This window comes from Rosa chinensis, chromosome 6, assembly GCF_002994745.2.
Source record: "Rosa chinensis cultivar Old Blush chromosome 6, RchiOBHm-V2, whole genome shotgun sequence".
NCBI lineage: Eukaryota > Viridiplantae > Streptophyta > Magnoliopsida > Rosales > Rosaceae > Rosa > Rosa chinensis.
Genome location: NC_037093.1, coordinates 2594165 through 2614669, shown reverse-complemented (window position 1 = coordinate 2614669; position 20505 = coordinate 2594165). Strand labels below are relative to the sequence as shown.

Sequence of the window (20505 nt, the reverse complement as noted above, 5' to 3'; positions counted from 1 at the left end):
GTTTAGAAGATAAAATACCAACATGAGTTCTAGGAGAACGTGTCAATAGACGAAGTTGTCTAATGAAAGGTTCCATAGCTATAATAAAAAGATACGGAGAAAGAGGATCTCCTTGTCCAAGGCCTCTATTTGGTCAGAAATTACCCTCATGAGAACCATTGGGCAAAATAGAAAAAGAAACAGAAGTAATACAAGATTTAATAAGACAAATCCAAGTAGGAGCAAAGCCAAAAGCTGAGAGACAAGTAGTAAGATAGTCTCAATTAAGATAATCATAAGCTTTCTCTAGATCAAGCTTGAGAGCCATAGAACCTTGCTTACCCTTCTTTTGGTCAAAAGTAGAGAACAATTCATGAGCAATAAGAATATTATCTTGAATTGATCTGCCAGGTGCAAAGGCACCTTGATTCTAAGAAATGCATTTATTCAATAAAGGATGTAGCCGATGGATAATAATTTTAGAGATTATCTTATAAGAAACATTACATAAACTAATAGGTCTATAATGGTCGACCATTTCAGGAACCACAGTTTTTGGAATAAGAACAATGGTAGTTCGATTTATCAAATTAAGATCCAAATTCGAAGAAAAGAAAGAAGAGACTAAATGATATAGAGAGTCCTTAACCTGATTCCAAAAGGAGTGATAGAAAATGGCATGAATGTCATCAGGACTTGGTGCATTAAGAGGTCCAATGCTATGAGTTTTGACAACTTAAATATTTTCGAATTCCACAATGCTAGGGATTCTGGTTCATGAAACTGAAATAATTGGATGGCCGGAATAATTATTGACTTTATGGAAACACATACGAGGCATAAGAGCTTAACGACATTTTAAATGTTCCATCAAAAGTTAATAAGTGCAGAAAAAAAAAATTAGCTAAATTCCAAGTTGGATAGATAATTTGATTCGCAAGATCGGAAGACACCAAAAAATGTACAGCATACTTAAATATTTGATCGGCCCTCCTTTTCTTGTACAGCAAGATGAGTAACTTTTTTGTTTATCGTAATTACTAATTATGTGCCAACTTATTTTTCATGATATATAGCAATAAAATAAAAGAGACATTCAAAATTTTGAACTAACTAAATATTGCTGCTTCATCGAGCCACCAGCAGGCATAAACCATGAATTTACAATCAGGTTTCCGTTCTTTATAACAAAAAAAAAAAAACATAACAAAAAAAAAACCATTAACCATGTTTCTGGTCATGAATATAAGGGGTTCTACTGGGTTCTGCCCCATCAAGGTGGAGTTGTTTCATTCTTTTTGGATGAGCCTGACTTGTACTACCAGATGATGCATCATCACCATCATAGTGTTGAAGGCCTCGCTTGGTATTAATGCTAACATTGCTCTGCTTCAACAATGTTTCCCAAAGCTCCTTTGCATCTTCCTCATATACCATACGGACCCCACACTTCTTCACTTGCAAAATTTCCTCATCGATTCCATAAGATTCAAATGAGAATACAAGCTGATAGTAGATGTCCTGCCATTCTTCAGTGACTCTACCCCAGGTTGACCCCACATAGAAGAACCAAATGTGATCTGACACAGGTTGACCCCACTTTTTATTAAACAACAGAACAGGGGATGAACCAAAGTATTGTCCATTGGCCCTTGGTTCCAAACTAATGTCAATCTCAACCCCAGGCGGGAGTGGTTTGAGGAGTCTAAAAACGACACAGAAGGCAAATCCCATAAACGTGTTACTAAACCAACCTGGATGCAGCTCTACAGTTATCAAAGACCCCTCACTTTGGTTATTGTACCACTCTGGTATTTCATTTCCAGGAGCAATAAAGTCAAATCTATCATGTATAGAATGTTGAAACTTCAGGAAGCGTGTTAGCAATGAAATTGCTATCCTCTGACAGCTTTCATTCTCCACCATTTTGAAACAGTTAACAAAATATCCTTCTAGTACCGAATTGCAATGTTCTCTTTGATTGGCCAATGTATCTAATGAAATGCAGTTGCTAGCCTCTACCCATACATTGTTCTCTTGGAGAAACTCTGGTAATGTCTGAAGTTTGCCGCACAAATTCAACTCAAGTACTTCAAGTCTAGAGAGTTGGCCGATGCTCTCGGGTAGTCTAATGAATTGATTTCTGCTGAGATTTAATTCTCTTAATGAAGACAAGCATCCAAAATCACTGGGCATTGCTTCTTCAGAAAGATTGCAGTCACTTAGATCCAGTTCGGTTAATGAATGCAAACCAGATAAACAAGGCAACGACAATCCTGCCGGAATGTGACTTCTTTTTCGCAATAACTGAAAGGGGTTGAACATCATATTCCATGATTTAGGGGCCTGCGCCTTACATCTAGCAAGAGATAAATGTTTAAGGTTCTTCAAAAGACCAATAGAGGAGGGGAGTTCTCTTATGCCACTTCCACTCACATCAAGCTTCTCCAAACATGCAACATGACCCAACTCATCCGGCAATTTGTCAAGCTTTGAGCAACCAGAAAGATTGAGATCTTTGAGAGATTTTAAGCCACCCACACTGCTTGGAAGACACACAAGATGTTTGCAATCTCTCAAGGACATAGAAACAAGTCCTTCAAGCATCCCAATAGAGCAAGGTAGTTCTTGTATAGAAGTTCCACTCACATCAACCTCTACCAAACACTCTATATGGCCCAACTCCTCTGGCAATGTGTCAAGCTTTGAGCAACCAGAAATATTAACAACTTTGAGAGATTTTAAGCCACTGACACTAATTGGAAGAGACACGAGATCTCTGCAATCTTTCATTTTTAGCAGAGGAAGTCTTTCGAGCATTCCAATAGAGGAAGGTAGTTCTCTTATGGCGGTGCCGTTCACATGAAGCTCCTCCAAACTTTCTAAAAGACCCATGTCATTCGGTAGTTTTTTAAGCTTTGAGCAACCAGAAAGATTAAGAACTTTGAGAGATTTTAAGCCACCTACACTGCTTGCAAAAAGCACAAGATTCTTGCAATCTTTCAAGTTCAGCACAGTAAGTCTTTCAAGCACTTCAATTGTTGGGTCAACCTCATACAATCTTATACAACCTTCAAGAAACAGAAACTTGAGATATGGCATACCTTCAAAGTTTGGGGTGTTGACAAGATTCAGAGAGTGACTCAGATTAATGGTTTTCAAATTGTATAAAGGCTGCATGACAAGTAAAAAGCAAAGAAAAAAAATTAGCTTCCATGATATATTTAACAATTAGTATAAGTAATAAAAGAATGATATGGTGATTATAGTGTACCTCAGTTCCTATCTGAACATGTTTAATACAACTATGACACAAGCTAAGTTCGAGCAGCTTCTGAGGGTTGAAATGTGATGGCAGAGATTTTGACGGATACCTCATCCAATCAAGAATCCGTAAACTATTGGGAAGATATTCAAGCCCCTTAGGCAGGTTCCCATTCTTAATCTTCAGGTATCTCAATTTGTTCATCATTGAAAATGATTTCGGAGCCACGTCCACCTCGATTCCTGATTCAGCTGAGTCCACAAATATGCCTTCTATTGCTTCAGTTCCCTATCAACCAAATTTTATCATACCATAAAAAGAAGATTTAGTAGACTGACTTGTCATATAATGTACTAGCAAATAACAATTAAAATTATTCTTGTACTAAATTTCTTACAGTATTTTTGGTCAAGACATGTTTGACATCTTCAAGAAGCCACAACCTACTGCACCTGCCGTGCTCAGTAGGAGATTCCAGGCGGACAATTTCGTGACCCATTTCTCTGAGCAAATCATGCATCCATAGTCTTCCATCTGAAAGAGTTAGGAGGGATCGTTCCATGAGAACTTTTATTCCAATAATTGCAGAAAAATCGCAACTGTTTAGTACTTCTGTTACTCGATCTCTGTCCTGTCCATTAAAGAAACATGCAATGTCTAAGAATATTTTCTTCTCTTCAGAATCCAGATCATTGTAACTTATTTTAAGTATATCAAAAATTTCCAAGTTACAAACTCTTCCCAGTTTTCTCAGTGCACTTCTCCATTCACTTAGATCTCTTCCATGCAAAAAAGAACCCAGTACTTCAAGAGCTAAAGGAACACCTTTTGCATAACTTATAACATATTCTGACAAACCAAGAAAATCTCCTTCAGGGTAAACTCTTTTGAATGCTTTCCGGCTAAAAACCTGAAGAGAATCAGCATCATTTAATTCTTCGACCTTCAATCTTCTCTCCACTCCATGTCCAATCAACAAATGCTCATTTCTAGTTGTGATAAGAACTCTACTCCCTGAACCAAACCACTCTGGGTTTCCTGCCAAATATTCTAAATGACTTGAATGGTTCACATCATCAAGAATGAGAAGAACTTTTTTGTCACCAAACAACCTCCTTATAATCATGGCTCCTTCATGAAGGTCTGATATGTTGGACTTCTTTGTCCAAATCCCAGACAGAAGTTGCTTTTGTAAATTAAGTAGACCACTTTTTTCAACAAAGTTTCTAACATCAGTAAGAAGGAAACTAAATTCAAATTCACGAGAGATTCTCTCATACACTGCTCTTACCATAGTAGTCTTACCAATCCCGCCCATTCCCCATATACCAATGAAGCGGACGTCATCCACCCCTACATCTAAAAGCAAATTGACTGGCTGCAATCTTGAGTAAATTCCAACTAGATTTTCTGCATAACTGAATGATGTAGGTTGCAATTTTGTCCATATAACTTCAATAATATCTCTTATCAGCTTTGATTCGTACCTACAACATAGAATAGATTAAACTTATCAGGCATTTAGTTTATGAAAATGTCTCTGCATTGTACTTGATTTCTTTTATATTCTTGTAATGGCATTTAAAAAGCCTCATAAACTCAATTGAATATCTGCTTATATTATTTGTGAATAGCATAATGAAGAGCGCAAAACTTAACTATGTGTAAATTAGACAAAAGAGGACATGCATACCATTCCTTTGAATTCCACCCTGAGAAACTTGCCACTTCGGTTAAAGCATATCTCCACCTTCTCACTTTCTCTTTGTCATCCCTAAACCTTTCTTCATGATTATCAAAGACTTCTCTAAAACTCCCTGTTTGCTTTCGTACAACAGAGGGATCAACATCATAGAAAATTGGCAGCACAGTTTTTCTTGCTTTCATGCATTCAAGAATTCTCACAAGTTCTTCCAAGCACCATGTTGACGATGCATAATTTTGTGAGAGAACAATGAGAGCAAATCTCGATTCTTCAATTGCTGCAAAAAGTTCTGGAGAAATAGCTTTCCCTTTTTGAAGTTCAGGATCATCCCTAAAAGTTATGACTCCTTGATGTTTCAATGCAGTGTATAAGTGGTCTGTAAAAGCCTTGCGAGTGTCACTGCCTTTAAAGCTCAGAAAAACATCATATTTCCACTGACGAGTTAAAGGGGGCAAAGATGTAGAGGTTCTTTGTATGCTCATTTCCGATGAAACCTACTTTTCTACTTGTAGAAGAGTACGTGTCCAAGGACTATCGATATGAATAACCCGAGAAGCTTTCAGCACAATTTCAAGGCTTGGAAGTTACTATGATGGAAAACATGCAATTGTGTTTCCTGGTTTGCCTTCCCTACTGCAAAAAACATTGAAAAGATGAATAATTTCCTAGTCAATCCACTATAAATAAATATGCATTCTAAAAATAGTTGTATAATTGACTAGGGAAGAAGCAAACATTAGCTGGTTTGGTTTCAGTGGTTGTTTATTACTCTGCTTTCTCTTGTTCAGGTATCTAAATAAACAGAGACACAAAACAGTGAAACACAAGCAGCAGCTGCAAATGCATATTCTATTCCATAATATATCATGAGCAAAGCTGCAGAAATACTAACTAGAGAAAAAGACCAAAAAAAGAAGAAGAAGAAAGTTGATGTTGAAACAGAGAACAGAAACATAGCAACACAAAAATGGGATAGAAATGAGTTGGAGCTTAACTTGGGTTTCGTGGGAATTTGAAGCTGGGATCAGATCAACTTCAAATATAGCAGTTTGAAAAGATCAAGAATGAAGAGAAGCAAAGTGGTGAGAGACTTGAATCTTGAGAGAGAAATAAATTATCATCATTTGGTGGGTGAAGACTTTAGCAGGAGGAAACTTATAAGAGCAACTCCACTGTTGCCTTTTCAGCCCGGCCGCTACACCATTACTGCCCAAAAGTCTCCAAAAAAACAGTCAATTTCAGCAGTTGAAAAGAGCCCAGTCAATGTTAGCTGGGTGCCACGCATTTGAGTGTTTTCTTATTTGGGATCAGAGAGGCTTGCATAGGATGATGGCAGTGGGAGTAACCAAGATTTTGGTTCTGTAGATGGTATAGGTCATGGCCAAGGTTTGCGAGATGGGCATGAGACTCTTTACATAAAATCAGCTGATGAATAGGGGTTAGGCAGGTATGATGGACGTATTGGTCTGTTGGCATATGAACTCGGGAGTTGGCTATGGAAAATGAGCTTTAGTTTATGAAAATGTCTCTGCATTGCACTCGATTTCTTTCATTTTCTTGTAATGTCATTTAAAAAGCATCAGATGCTCAATTTATTAGCTGCCTATATTATTTGTGAATAACATAATGAAGAGCTAGAGCAAAATTAACTGTTGTAAAGCAATGGAAAGAGAAAAAAAAAAAAAAAAGAGTATATGCATACCATTGCTTTGAATTCCACCCTGAGAAACTTGCCACTTCAGTTAAAGCATATCTCCACCTTCGCACTTTCTCTTTGTCATCCCTAAACCTTTCTTCATGATTAGCAAAGGCTTCTCTAAAGCTCCCTGTTTGCTTTCGTACATAAGAGGGATCAACATCATAGAAAATTGGCAGCACAGTTTTTCTTGCTTTCATGCATTCAAGAATCGTCACAAGTTCATCCAAGCACCATGTTGACGATGCATAATTTTATGAGAGAACAATGAGAGCAAATCTCAATTCTTCAATTGCAGCAAAAAGTGCTGGAGAAATAGCTTCCCCTTTTTGAAGTTCAGGATCGTCCTTGAAAGTTATGATTCCTTGATGTTCCAATGCAGTGTATAAGTGGTCTGTAAAAGCCTAGTGAGTGTCATCACCTCCAAACCTCAGAAAAACATCATATTTCCACTGAGGAGTTGAAGGGGGGAAGATGTAGAGATTCTTTGTATGCTCATTTCCAATGAAACCTACTTATTCTACTTATAGAAGAGTAAGCGTTCAAGTACTACAGATATGAGTAACCCAAGAAGCTTTCAACACTTGCTATTTCAAGGCTTGGAATAAACTATCATGGAAAACATGCATTTGTGTTTTCTGGTTTCTCTTCCCTACTGCATAAAACGTAGAAAAGATTAATAATTTCCTAGTCAATCGACTATAAATAAATATTCATTCTAACAAGAGTTGTGCAATTGACTATGAAGCAACAAAAAATTGGCTGGTTTGGTTTCTGTGGTCGATTTTTATTCCTTTGTTTTCTGTTGCTCAGGTATCTAAATACAGAGACACAAAACACTAGCTCCTTTTAAACTAGAAAGAAATATAATTGAGAAAACGATTGGTGTCAGAATGATTCATTGACAGACAGTTAAACAAATTCTTCTTTTTCTTATTTTTGGCTGAAACCCCTCGACAGAGCAATAGACAGTTAAAGATTAGCAGCAGCAGCAAATGCATATACTCTTCCATAACAGATCTCCATACATCCTATTTGACCAAAAGTTATGATTAAAACTAATGAGTGCCAACTATACCGTATCTTCCATACCTTCATAAGAAATTCGGCATATAAATCCATGATCAATTAGGGAGTGATGCCTCTTTTAGAATAAATCATGAGCAGAGCTGCAAAAATACTAACCTAAAAAAAGACAACCAAAAAAAAAGAAAAACAGAGAATAGAAACAGAGCAACATATGTAAGCAAATTAAAATTGTAAAAACAAGAACAAAAATGAGATAGAAATCAGCTGGAGCTTAACCTGGGGTTCGTGGGAATTTGAAGTTCGGATCGGATCGACTTCAAATATAGCAGTTTTTGATCAATGGATGTTCATGTCATTCGTGCCAGTAACAAAAAAGATCAAGAATGAATAAAAGTATAGCGGTGAGAGACTCGACTCTTGATAGAGAATTTGGCAACTAGGCGAGCATTGTACCGCTCCACCGAACCAAACCAGTTGAGAGGAGGAAGAATGGGGTTGGGAGTTGGCGAGCTGGAGGGGGGGCATTTGGGGAGCGTCATTTGGTGAGAGAGCCGGCGGCGGCAAGGGTTGTGAAGATGACGAGATGGCCGTATTGGAGAGATCGGGTGAAAGAGGATTTGGGTTTGGTTGAAGTGGTGCTGCTGCTAATGTTTGGGCAAGAAGAGTGAATGTTGTTTCAACAGGATGGCGATATTTACGTTCTGCTAAACCATTCTGCTCAGGATGGTGTGTATAAGAGAGTCTACGATGAATGACTTTTTGAAGCAAAAATTATTTGAAGGCACGACTAGTGTATTCACCTCCAGCGTCTGTTTGGATAGTTTTTATTTTTGTGGAGAATTGATTTTCAATGTAGGTGATAAATGCGCCAAAGGTGGTAAGTACTTCATATTTGGTTTTCATGGGAAACAACCACGCAAATCATGTAAAATCATCTACAAACACAACATAATATTTGAATATCAATTCAAGATGAGTGGGAGAGGACCATACATCACTATGAATTAATTCAAAAGGAAATGTAGTAACAGACTTAGACAAATTAAAGGGCAATTTAGTGGACTTGCCTAATGGACACGAATGACAGTGTCATGAATGATGAGTGTCTAACAAAGAAATCCTAGATGCAAGACAACAAAGAATTTGTGTCGATGGATGCCCCAACCGAGAGTGCCACACATCCGCAGCAACTTTATCTGTTGATAAAGTATGAAAAAGACTCGATTTATTGGATGATGATGGACCATTATTGACGGGATAAAATCCATTTTTACTCCGAGCCTCCAAAAGCGTCCTCCCTGAGCTCAGATCCTTGACATAAAAAGCACTGGGAAACATTAGAATATAGCAGGAGTTATCAAAAAGTAATTTATGAGCAGATAAGATATTGGCAGAAGCATGTGTGGGCAATAAAGAATATCATAAAGAGTGATAGGAGAGTGGGAAGAAGGTAAGGATGTATTTCTAATTTTTGAAATATGCCAACCTTGACCTGAGACAACGCCGCCAATTATGTTGGAACCATGGTATTCTCTAGGATCGGTTAATGTATGAGGATCATTGGTGATGTGGGTGTTGGAGCCGGTGTCAAGAAGCCAAGCAGAGGGATCATGGCAAGAAGTTGTGGCAGCAGCCATGGCAGTGTGAGGGTCCTTTTTGAATTAAACATTGACTAGGCCAAAATCGACCCAATAATCCGATTCAGATAATGAATGGGGCTTGGTAGCATGAAGCATGGTGTGGGAGCTAGAAACACACTACGGTGAGAGAATTTGGGGGTTTTCTGGATTTGGTTTCTAGAAGATGGGTTTGAAGGTGGTTTTTGGGAGAAAATGGCTAAGAGTTGGGTGTTCTTAAAGGCTTGAGAGCTTTATTTTGTGTTTCTAAGTATTTTGGGTATTGCTCGATTATGCAGGATTGTTTCTTTACATTGGCAAACCTCTCTTCCTCATTACAGTCCCAAATCTCCCTTTATATAGGCTTTATTGGGAACACATGATTTCTGGATAAAGCATTTCTTCTTCAACCTAGACACGATTTATGCCTTAAAATCTGGGAAAAGAAAGCTTACTTGAGAGATGAAGCTTTAGGAGAGGGAGAAGGACATTGTCGCCGTCGACAAAGATTGCAGCAAAAACAGCTGCGGTGGCACAAAACCTGGAACGAGGCTGATGAGGAAGTTTGAGAATTGTGCCCTCATGGTTTAAGGAAGAAGATAATATTCTTTAACTGGTCACAAGGTTTGCCTTTCACTACCTAGCAGAAGGAATTGGTTGTTCTTGAGGATTTTAGTTCGATCTATGTATAGGTAATTGCTGCGGGGGAAGAAGGCAATATTAGAATAAAGAGGAAGAAAGCTAGGCTTTCTGTCTTGGGATTTCTGTTTAGGAGAAAGGTTGGCCCAAATCTCATATACACCAATTCGCTATCAATTTAAGTCATTGGGCTTCGATCTCAGGCCCAAGATCGAGATCACTAACAACGCTAAATCAATAGATGAGCATTATGTATTTCCGTAACCTTCCACACCACACCCACTTCTGCAAGCCCCAAGAGAGTAGTTGTGTCTTGGGTCCACATGCGTGGCATGATGGTTAGAGAAGATATGTAATTTTTGTATTTTCGAATGCGGTTTGCATGTGTATTTCCTTATCAGGGTTGAAATGTGCGTAGGGCATGCTTTGTGCTTTTTTGGGTATCAACAGGCAGACAAACGGGTGCTTGGTGTTCGACCTTCATAAGCCATGTTGAGTCTATGGAAGCAATCAATTGTCGTATGACCATTGCGTTTGCAGATTTGGCATGGGCCACAGGTAGAAGGAGGTTGAGTAGATAGAGCTGAACTAAGAATAGAACGTCCATGATATGGAAACCGAGAGCTGGAACCACGGCTATAGGTGGAGGGACCAGAAAAGGATCCACGACCATAGGTGTTTCGACGGCCTCTTTGAGATCCAAAGAATGTGCCACATCCACAAGAGCCACTAATCTGATGTTTGTGAGTTAGAAGTGCAATGGGAGTTCAGACCAACAAAAGCCTAATTTTTCAGACAACCTTCAGCTCCCAAAAGCAATGCTTCAAGAGCATCATAAGTAATTGGTATGTCACGAGCTTGGGCAGAGCTAATAGTGTTCTCATATAGAGGACCAACATTGTTCATAATGATAGAAATCAAGTCGGAGTCATCAACCGGGTGCCCAAATAAAGCAAGTGTACCAGCAATCTGATTAACTTTATCCAAGCAATCGGAGATGGAAAGATCACCTCTAGTAGTACGGAGGAGGTTGCCACGAAGTTGGAGAATACAATTGTGATTCTAGGAAGCATATCGCCATGTAAGAGAGGTCCAGGTGGTGGGTGAATCAATGGACCGAGAAACGGTGGCTAGGACAAAAGGTGTGAGGGAGCCATTGATCCATCCTAGGATCATTTGATTAGTAGCTATCCATTCCTCATCTGCTGGGTTCACGGTGTTAGTTAGCTCACCAACCTCATTCCAAAGAAAGCCCGAAGGACAAGGCTTTGTTTCGTCAACAAAACCCATGAGATTTCGGCTTTTCAGGAGAGGAGTTATCTGAGCAAACCATAAGGAATAGTTGTTTCATTCTAGTTTGATGGTGAGAAAGTTTGATGTGGTGGTGGTGGTGGTGTTGGTGGGGGTAGCCATGGGAGGGGAAGAAACAAGAAAGAGATAAGGAAAGAGGTTGTCGTTTAGACAGAGGTCTTTGATACCATAAAGCATATTTGAGTAAAGTGTTTTTCACACTTCCTCATTGATGTATTTCAATCTTATATACAAGATTGCTGATCAGTTTCGATCCTGGAGAGCAGCTATTACAATAAATACAATAAAGGATTGCTGATCAGTATAGATCCTGGAGATTTGCAATTAAACCTTAAGGATCAAGCAATGTACAATCAATACAATCAAAGATCAATGTACAATCAATATAGTAAAAGAAATCAAGGTGAATCATATTCATTGCTTATCACATAAACTGATCAAATTCCAAGCTAGGTGGAAAATTTGATTTCCAGGATTGGAAGACGTCGAAAAATGTAAAATGTCTTAGAAATTTTTTTGGCCCTCATTTTCTTGGAGGGATAATACTTAACTGACCATATATGGTCAGCAATTCGTATCCAACCCTATCGTGTCTTTCCAACCGCTCAACACGTGTCTATTTTTTTTTTCCTTCTCTTTTCTAAACATCTCATTGTGTTCCTTTCTTTCCCATCAACTACTTCCAATTCTTCAATTTCTTAGAAGCCATGCCTCTTTTCCATTGATCCTTCAATATATGTGGACCTCCCTGATGACCCACTACAGGTGAAGACAGAGAGCTCCTCCTCGTCGCCGAAGAAGGCAGATACCTATCTTTCTACACCCTCGCCAATGAAGGCAGTTTCAGTGTTGCTTGAGAGAGACGAAGCCTAGAGCTTTTTTTGGTTTGTGTTGCTTCAATTGATCGGTTCTTCAATTGAAGGTTTAATTGGATTGTGGAACTACATCGTAGAAGTGGAACTGATAGAGAGAAGAAGAGTACCTTTATCAGATGCTTAAGTTAAAAAAAAAAAAAATCAAAAACCAAAAAGTACACGTGTTGCACAATGAGAGAGGTTGGTTAAGAATAGTCAGCTAAGTATTATCCTTCTTGAAGATGAGTGACATTTTCATTTATTGTAATTGCCATCTATATGCTAATTTGTTTTTCAAATATATTGCAATAAAATAAATATTGCTGCATCATCGAGCCACCAGTAGGCATAATTAACTATCAGGACACAAGACACATGTGTTCATTCGAAGAAAATAATTATTTTTCACAAAAAAGGGAAGAAAAAAAAAACATTAACCATGTTTCTGGACCATTTTGGTCATGAATAAAAGGGCTTCCACTAGGTCCTGCGCCATGAAGGTGGACTTTGTTTAATTCTTTTTGGATGAGCCTGACTTGCACTACTAGATGCTGTATCATCATATTCATCATTAGAGTGTTGAAGACCTCGCTTGGTATTGCTCTGCTTCAATAATGTTTCCCAAAGCTCCTCCACATCTTCCTCATATACCACACAGACCCCACACTTCTTCACTTGCACATTTTCCACTACTTCACCAGACAAAATGTTGATGGGTACAAATGAGAATACAAGCTGATAGTAGATATCTTGCCTGCCACTCATGTTGTTGGGGGGCCCATACAGGTTGTTGGGGGTGGGGGGGGGGGGCACATAGAAGAACCAAATGTGATCCGACATTGGTTGACCCCCGTTCCTATCAAACAAATGTACCCCGCCACCGAAGGGTATTCTGTTGGTTGTCATTTCGCAAAAAATGCCAATGACATTCAAAGGCAGGTCTGGTTGGAGGAATCTAAAAACGAAACAGAAGGTGAATCCCATCAACTTTTCACTAAACCAACCTGGCTGCAGCTCTACATTTATCAAAGACCCCACACTTTGGTGATTGTACGACTCTGGAATTTCATTCCCAGGGACAATAAATTGAAATCCTTTATGGTCTAAAAATGCTTCACTTTTAAGGTAGCGTGTTAGCAATGAAAGTGTTATACTCTTATAGCTTTCATTCTCCCCCATTTGGAAACAGTTAACAAATCTTCCTACTAGCACCGAATTACATCATGTCCTATTTGATTGGCCAATGTATCTAATGAAATGCAGTTGTCAGCGTTTACCCATACATGAGATGGAAGCTCTGGTAATGTCTGAAGTTTGACGCACCAATTCAACTCAAGTACTTCAAGTCTAGAGAGTTGGCTGATGCTCTCGAGTAGTCTAATGAATTGATTTCTGCTGAGAATTAATTCTCTTAATAAAGACAAGCATCCTAAATTATTGGGCATTGTTTCTTCATAAAGATTGCAGTCACTCAGATCCAGTTTGGTTAATGAATGTAAACCAGGCAAACAAGCCAACGACAATCCTGTCGGAATGCGATTTCTTCGCAATAACTGAAAAAGATGGAAGATCATATTCCATGATTTAGGCGATTGTCCTTTACATCCACCAAGGGATAATACTTTGGGGTTTTTCAAAAGACCAATAGAGGATGACACATCTCTTATGCCAATTCCACTCGCATCAAGCTTCTCCCAACAGTCAGCATGACCCAACTCATCCGGCAATTTGTTAACCTTTGAGCAACCAGAAAGATTGAGATCTTTGAGAGATTTTAAGCCACCTACACTGCTTGGAAGACACACAAGATTCTTGCAATCTTTCAAGTTCAGCACAGTAAGTCTTTCAAGCACTTCGATTGTCGGGTCAACCTCATTCAATCTTATACAACCTTTAAGAAACAGAAACTCGAGATATGGCATACCTTTGAAGTTTGTTGTGTTGACAAGATTCAGAGAGTGACTCAGATTCATGGTTTTCAAATTGTATAAAGGCTGCATGTCAAGTAAAATAAAGCATAGAAAAAAATTAGCTTCCATGATATATTCCACAATTAGTATAAGTAATAAAAGAATGATATAGTGTACCTCAGTTCCTATCTGAACATGTTTAATACAACTATGACAGAAGCTAAGTTTAAGCAGCTTCTGAGGGTTGAAATGTGATGGTAGAGATTTTGACGGATACCTTATCCAATCAAGAATCCGTAAACTATTGGGAAGATATTCAAGCCCTTTAGGCAGGTTCCCATTCTTAATCTTCAGGTATCTCAATTTGTTCATCATAGAAAATGATTTCGGAGTCATTTCCACCTCGATTCCTGATTTGGCTTACTCCACAACTATGCCTTCTATTGCTTCAGTTCCCTATCAACCAAATTTTATCATACCATAAAAAGCAGATTTAGTAGACTGAATTGTCATATAATGTATTGGCAAATACCAGTTAAAATTATTCTTGCACTAAATTTCTTACAGTATTTTTGGTCAAGACATGTTTGATGTCTTCAAGAAGCCATAACCTACTGCACTTCCCCGGCTCGTTAGGAGATTCCCGGTGGACAATTTCCCATCCCATTTCTTGGAGCAAATCATGCATCCTTAGTGTTGGGCAAATCCCTCCTTAAATGGAGGAGATAAAGAAAGAAGAAAGATGAATGCATGTGGAAGACAAAGTGACTGGAAAACATGTAGAAGACAAGGAAAGTGAAAGCATAAAAGAAGGAAAAGTGGAGGTGAGAAACCATGGTTTGTTGATTTGGTTATGCTGAAACACCTTGTCGGTAGGAAGGAACAAATAGTATGGTGGTTGAAGTCTTTGTCATTAATTAATAAAGGAAACATGCAAACATTGTGGCATACAAACACACCGTAAGAAATGGAAAAGCATGACTTTGCTTTTCATGTGTTCATACCTACAAGCTTGACTTTGCTTCCACTTGCATGTGATGTGCTGCATGTGCATGAAGTGCACTGCCTATATATTGGCATGAAAGGTTGCAGCAAGAAGAGAGAGAAGGCAGAGAGCCCAAACTCCAGATAGGGAGAGAAAAGAGCAACTCTAAGGGTCTTCATGTATAGAAGCAAAGTGAGTTGTGTTCAAGGGTGTGTATAGCTCTTGGGGTAGAGTAATCTTCTAGGATTGAGAGAGGGTGTACAAAGGGTATCCGATTGGATACAAGGCTTGGGTTGGGTATAAACTTGAGTGCTCTAGTTGTGTATAAACTTGAGTGCTGTATCTTGTACTTGTGTTATTCTCTCATAGTGAAGATGAAAACTCTCTGAGGACGTAGGCATGGATTTTGGTCAAACCTCGTTAAAACTTGTTGTCTTCTTGGCTTGCTTATTTCTTCTTTCCATCTCTACTAGTAGTACTTGCGTGACAGGGGATTAATTTCCTTACACTTAGTGTTCCATGCGAAACAGTCAAGAGAGGACTTTCCATGAGCACTTTTATTCCAATAATTGCAGAAAAATCGCGACTATTTAGAACTTCTGTTACTCGATCCTTGTCCTGTCCATTAAAAAAAACATGCAATGTCTAGGAATATTTTCTTCTCTTTGGAATCTAGGTCATTGTAACTTATTTTAAGTATGTCAAAAATTTTCGGGTTATTATCACAAATGGTACCTGAACTATACCTCAATTTTATCGATGGTACCTGAGCTTCAATTTTGATCACAACTAGTACCTGAACTTTTCGATTTCATTTTAAATGGTACCTAGAGTCACCTCCGGTCACTATTCTGACTAAAAACGACATGGGAGGTGATCATAGTGATGATTTTTGATGATTTCAAGGGTTGCGATCATATATAGTGATGATTTTTTGGTAATAGACTTGCCTTGAACTTGTTTTATTTATTTTTTTTTTCTCTTAGATTTGGCTTTTTTGCCGGAATAGTGACCGAAGGTGGTCTTAGGTACCATTTAAAATGAAATTGAAAAGTTCAGGTACCGGTGGTGATTAAAATTGAAGTTTAGGTACCATCGATAAAATAGAGGATAAGTTCAGGTACCATTTGTGATAATAACCCAAAATTTTCAAATGACAAACTCTTCCCAATTTTCTCAGTGCACTGTTCCATTCACTAAGATCTCTTCCGTGCAAAAACGAACCCAGTACTTCAAGAGCTAAAGGAAGACCTTTGGCATATAACTTATAAAAGATTCTGACAAAATAAGAAAATCTTCTTCAGGGTAACCTCTTTTGAATGCTTTCCAGCTAAAAAGCTGAAGAGAATCATCATCATTTAATTCTTCAACCTTCAATCTTCTCTCCACTCCATGTTCAATTAACAAATGCTCATTTCTAGTTGTGATAAGAACTCTACTGCCTGAACCAAACCACTCGCCATTTCCTACCAAATATTTTAAATGACTTGAATCATTCACATCATCAAGAATGAGAAGAACTTTTTTGTGGCCTAACAACCTCCTTATAATCGTGGCTCCTTCATGAAGGTCTGATATGTTGCCATCCTTTGTCCAAATCACAGAGAGAAGTTGCTTTTGTAAATTAAGTAGACCACTTTTTTCAACAGAGTTTCTAACATCGGTAAGAAGGAAACTGAATTCGAATTCATGAGAGATTCTCTCATACACTGCTCTTACCATAGAAGTCTTACCAATCCCGCCCATTCCCCATATACCAATGAAGCAAACGTCATCCACCCCTACATCTAAAAGGAAATTGACTGGCTGCAATTGAGTAAATTCCAACTAGATTTTCTGCATAACTGAAAGATGTAGGTTGCGATTTTGTCCATATAACTTCAACAATATCTCTTATGAGCTTTGATTCATACCTACAACATAGAATAGACCAAACATATCAGGAATTTAGTTTATGAAAATGTCTCTGCATTGGACTTGATTTCTGTATATACTTGTAATGACATTTAAAAAGCCTCATAAGCTAAATGATTATCTGCCTATATTATTTGTGAATAACATAATGAAGAGCGCAAAACTTAACTATGTGTAAATTAGAGAAAAGAGTATATGCATACCATTCCTTTGAATTCCACCCTGAGAAACTTGCCACTTTAGTTAATGCAGATCTCCACCTCTGCACTTTCTCTTTGTTATCGCTAAACCCTTCTTCATGATTAGTGAAGGCTTCTCCAAAACTCCCTGTTTGCTTTCGTACAACAGAGGGAACAACATCATAAAAAATTGGCAGCACAGTTCCTCTTGCTTTCATGCACTCAAGAATTTTTACAAGTTCATCCATGCACCATGTTGACGATGCATAATTTTTTGAGAGAACAATGAGGGCAAATCTTGATTCTCCAATTGCAACAAAAAGTGCCAGAGAAATAGCCTCCCCTTTTCGAAGTTCAGGATCATCCCTGAAAGTGTTGATTCCTTGATGTTCCAATGTAGTGTATAAGTGGTCTGTAAAAGCCTTGCAAGTGTCATCACCTCTAAAGCTCAGAAAAACATCATATTTCCACTGAGGAGTTGAAGGGGGGAAGATGAAGAGGTTCTTTCTGCACTCATTTCCGATAAAACCTACTTTCTTACTTGTGGAAGAGTACATGTCCAAGGACTTATAGAGGAGTAACCCGAGAAGCTTTCAACACAATTTCAAGGCTTGGAATTAACTATCATGGAAAACATGCAATTGTGTTTCTTGGTTTCCCTTCCCTACTGCATAAAACATAGAAGAGATGAATAATTTCCTAGTCAATCCACTATAAATAAATATTCATTCCAAAAAGAGTTGTATAATTAACTAGGGAAGCAGCAAACATTAACTGGTTTGGTTTAAGTGGTTGTTTATTCCTCTGCTTTCTCTTGTTCAGGTATCTAAATAAACAGAGACACAAAACAGTGAAACACTCTAGAAGCAGCTGCAAATGCATATACTATTCCATAACACTTCTCCATACACCTTATTTGACTAAAAGTTATGATTAAAATTAGTGAGTGCCTAAGTTATGCAAGTATATATGTTCCAAAATTACATAAGAACTTCTGAATATAAATCCACGATCAATTAGGAACTGGTGCCTCTTTTACAATAATAAATCATGAGCAGAGCTGCAGAAATACTAACCAGAGAAAAAGATGACAAAAAAAAAAAGTTGATGTTGAAACAGATAACAGAAACATAGCAACACATGCAAGCAAATTAAAATTGTAAAAACAAACACAAAAATAGGAGTTAGAATCAATTGGAGCTTAACTTGGGTTTCGTGGGAATTTGAAGTTGGGATGAAAATCGACTTCAAAATAAAATATCAAGAATGAATAGGAGTAATGTGGTGAGGAACTTGACTCTAGAGAGAAGTAGATATAGACCGTGAAGATTTCAGCACAAAGGCATAGCTACACATGGGCTCTGTTGGGCTACAGCCCACCCCAAATTTGAAAAAACATTAATTTATAGCTTAATATTAAAAAAAAACACTAAATATCAAAAAGTAGCAAATTTCTAAAGTTAGCCCATATGTTAATTTTTTTAGGGTCATATCTATGTAATTTCTTTGCTTGAAGTATTTGATTGTGTTTTATTTTCTATTCTACTTTAAGAGACATATTCGCATAAAAAGTTTGCTTTTTTTAGGTAAATTAGGTCAGAATAAGAGTTGGCTGAGAGTTATGATACAAATTCAATAATTAAAGATTTTTGGTTCTATTCAAGAGCACAACTTGAGTAGATATGTTCTTTTGTCTTAGACTTTTGTTATCGAATTTCTATCAAACGTTATAATGTTGATTTTTTTTTATCAGTTAGCTATTTGATTATTTAATATGTAATTAATATATGGTGTGGTTTAATGTAAGGAAAGAATAAAACATGTTATTAGTAAAACTTAGGAAAATAAATAAATTAAAGCATTAGTAAACTTTTATTAAAAAATTTTTTTAGCCCACCCTATTTTAAAATCCTAGCTCCAACATTGCTTCAGCAGGAGGAGACTCCGCTCTTCAGACTTTAAAAGTTTTAGCGGTCAATCAATGCTATCCAAGAAATATCGGATGTAGCTGATTCTTTCTCTTCTGTAAACTGGTCTTAGATCAGTAGGGAAGCAAATGTGGCAGCAGATGTTGCTGCTCACCTTGCTCCACGGCTGGAGAGTGTGTTGGATTGGTTTCTGAACCCACCTCCTTCCTTGCTTCATGTACTTCAATTAGATTGATATGCCCAAAATAGACGCTCAACTTAACCCTGCAAGATGTTGTCGTTAGCAATATAGAGTAAGCAGGGATCGTTCAAGCCGGGGATTAAGGGTAACTTTATAATTCACACAAAAAAAAAACTAAACTAAACTAACTAAAGCACAAAACAAATAACAAAACAAAAAAAGTCAAATACTAGAAAAGAGAGAAAAATATGGCAGGAAACAGAAGGGGATAGAAAGGTGGTCTGCAATCCTAAACAAGAACAATATTTTGGGGTTTTTGGTTTTTAACGAAAATAAAAGAAAATACAAAAGGAAAGCGATTTTGATTTTAGGTTTTGAGAAAATAAGATGGAGAACATGTTAGAGACTTGGAAATCCACCACCAATTACTTTCAAACAATGTTAAGTTAACCTAGATTCAATTACTAAGGTGTGAACAGAAACCAATCAAGAAACAAGTCGGAGCAGATCATGTCTCTTATTAATGTTTCCCTAAATACTTAGTCTACGTGAACGCACAATAGCTAAGCCTATCAAACATGCAATCAAGGTATAGAACGCTATCCTATCAACAACACATATAGTGTCAACACATTTGAAGCATTAAGATCTCATGGAAACGATTGATTATAGAGTTGCAGTCTAGTGTGGAACGCCTACCTAGCATGCTCTTCTAGTTGATTAAACATCAGCTTTTGTCCAAAGCCTTGCGTACTTGTGGATTAGAAAACAAGACGATTAGGTGAATTATTTTCTAAATCCTAGCTCCAATTACATGCTAAGTGTCGACCAAAGAACATAAACACATAAAAATTTTCAATCAAGCAGAAATAAACAACCAATTCACACCAAAGATCAAGAAACTAAATTTAAACAAACATATGTTCTACATAATTGGGGCTTCAAACCTAGCCCCTAACAAAAATTGACTAGCCACACATCGTCTGAAATTCAACAAAAAATAACATAAGTATTAGATTACAAGATGATAAAAACCGTAAAAGGGAGAGTATGAGAGCCACGAATTCACTTTTAGGCAGCCTTAGATGCAAGAACTCCTTCAAGATGGGTCACGGCTAAGCTTGATGGAAGATGGATGATGGATTGCACGGTTTTCCTTCTTGAAGACTTGGGAATTTTAGATTTTGTGTACTAGGGTTTGGGAGTAGAAGATGGCGCTGTAGCATCCTAATTTTCAACGTGTTCAGAGCCTTTATATATGTAGAATACACAGCCCAAGTTTCCTTTTCCAATTCTGCTTCGAAAACCTCCCCT

General features: G+C 37.7%; 1 protein-coding gene and 1 pseudogene across 5 annotated transcripts; both read right to left on the bottom strand.

Moving 5' to 3' along the window:
• Window positions 1-1089: 1089 nt before the first annotated feature.
• LOC112169507 (TMV resistance protein N-like) lies at window positions 1090-8474 on the bottom strand. Of its 5 annotated transcripts, none has more exons than XM_024306544.2 (7): window positions 7951-8474; window positions 7738-7830; window positions 6652-7300; window positions 4938-5582; window positions 3642-4731; window positions 3254-3532; window positions 1090-3153 (listed from the first exon to the last, which is right to left on the bottom strand). In XM_024306544.2, the coding sequence occupies exons 4-7, from the start codon at window positions 5429-5431 to the stop codon at window positions 1201-1203; spliced, it is 3816 nt and encodes a 1271-aa protein (XP_024162312.1). In that variant the 5' UTR covers window positions 5432-5582; window positions 6652-7300; window positions 7738-7830; window positions 7951-8474; the 3' UTR covers window positions 1090-1200. The 5 variants fall into 5 exon arrangements, with proteins under 5 accessions (XP_024162312.1, XP_040363844.1, XP_040363845.1 ...); XM_040507910.1 differs by having other exon boundaries at window positions 4938-5579; XM_040507911.1 differs by having other exon boundaries at window positions 6652-7297.
• Window positions 8475-15614: 7140 nt separating this feature from the next.
• On the bottom strand, window positions 15615-16711 carry LOC112168720 (annotated as a pseudogene).
• Between the last annotated feature and the right edge of the window lie 3794 nt (window positions 16712-20505).

What these genes read in the sequence shown, in the direction of transcription:
- LOC112169507 (XM_024306544.2), bottom strand. Translation starts at nt 5,431, where the DNA reads ATGAGCATACAAAGAACCTCTACATCTTTGCCCCCTTTAACTCGTCAG. An exon ending in GGGTGGAATTCAAAGGAATG is followed by an intron (nt 4,732 to 4,937) that starts GTATGCATGTCC and finishes TCTATGTTGTAG; the next exon opens with GTACGAATCAAAGCTGATAA. An exon ending in ATGTCTTGACCAAAAATACT is followed by an intron (nt 3,533 to 3,641) that starts GTAAGAAATTTA and finishes TTTGGTTGATAG; the next exon opens with GGAACTGAAGCAATAGAAGG.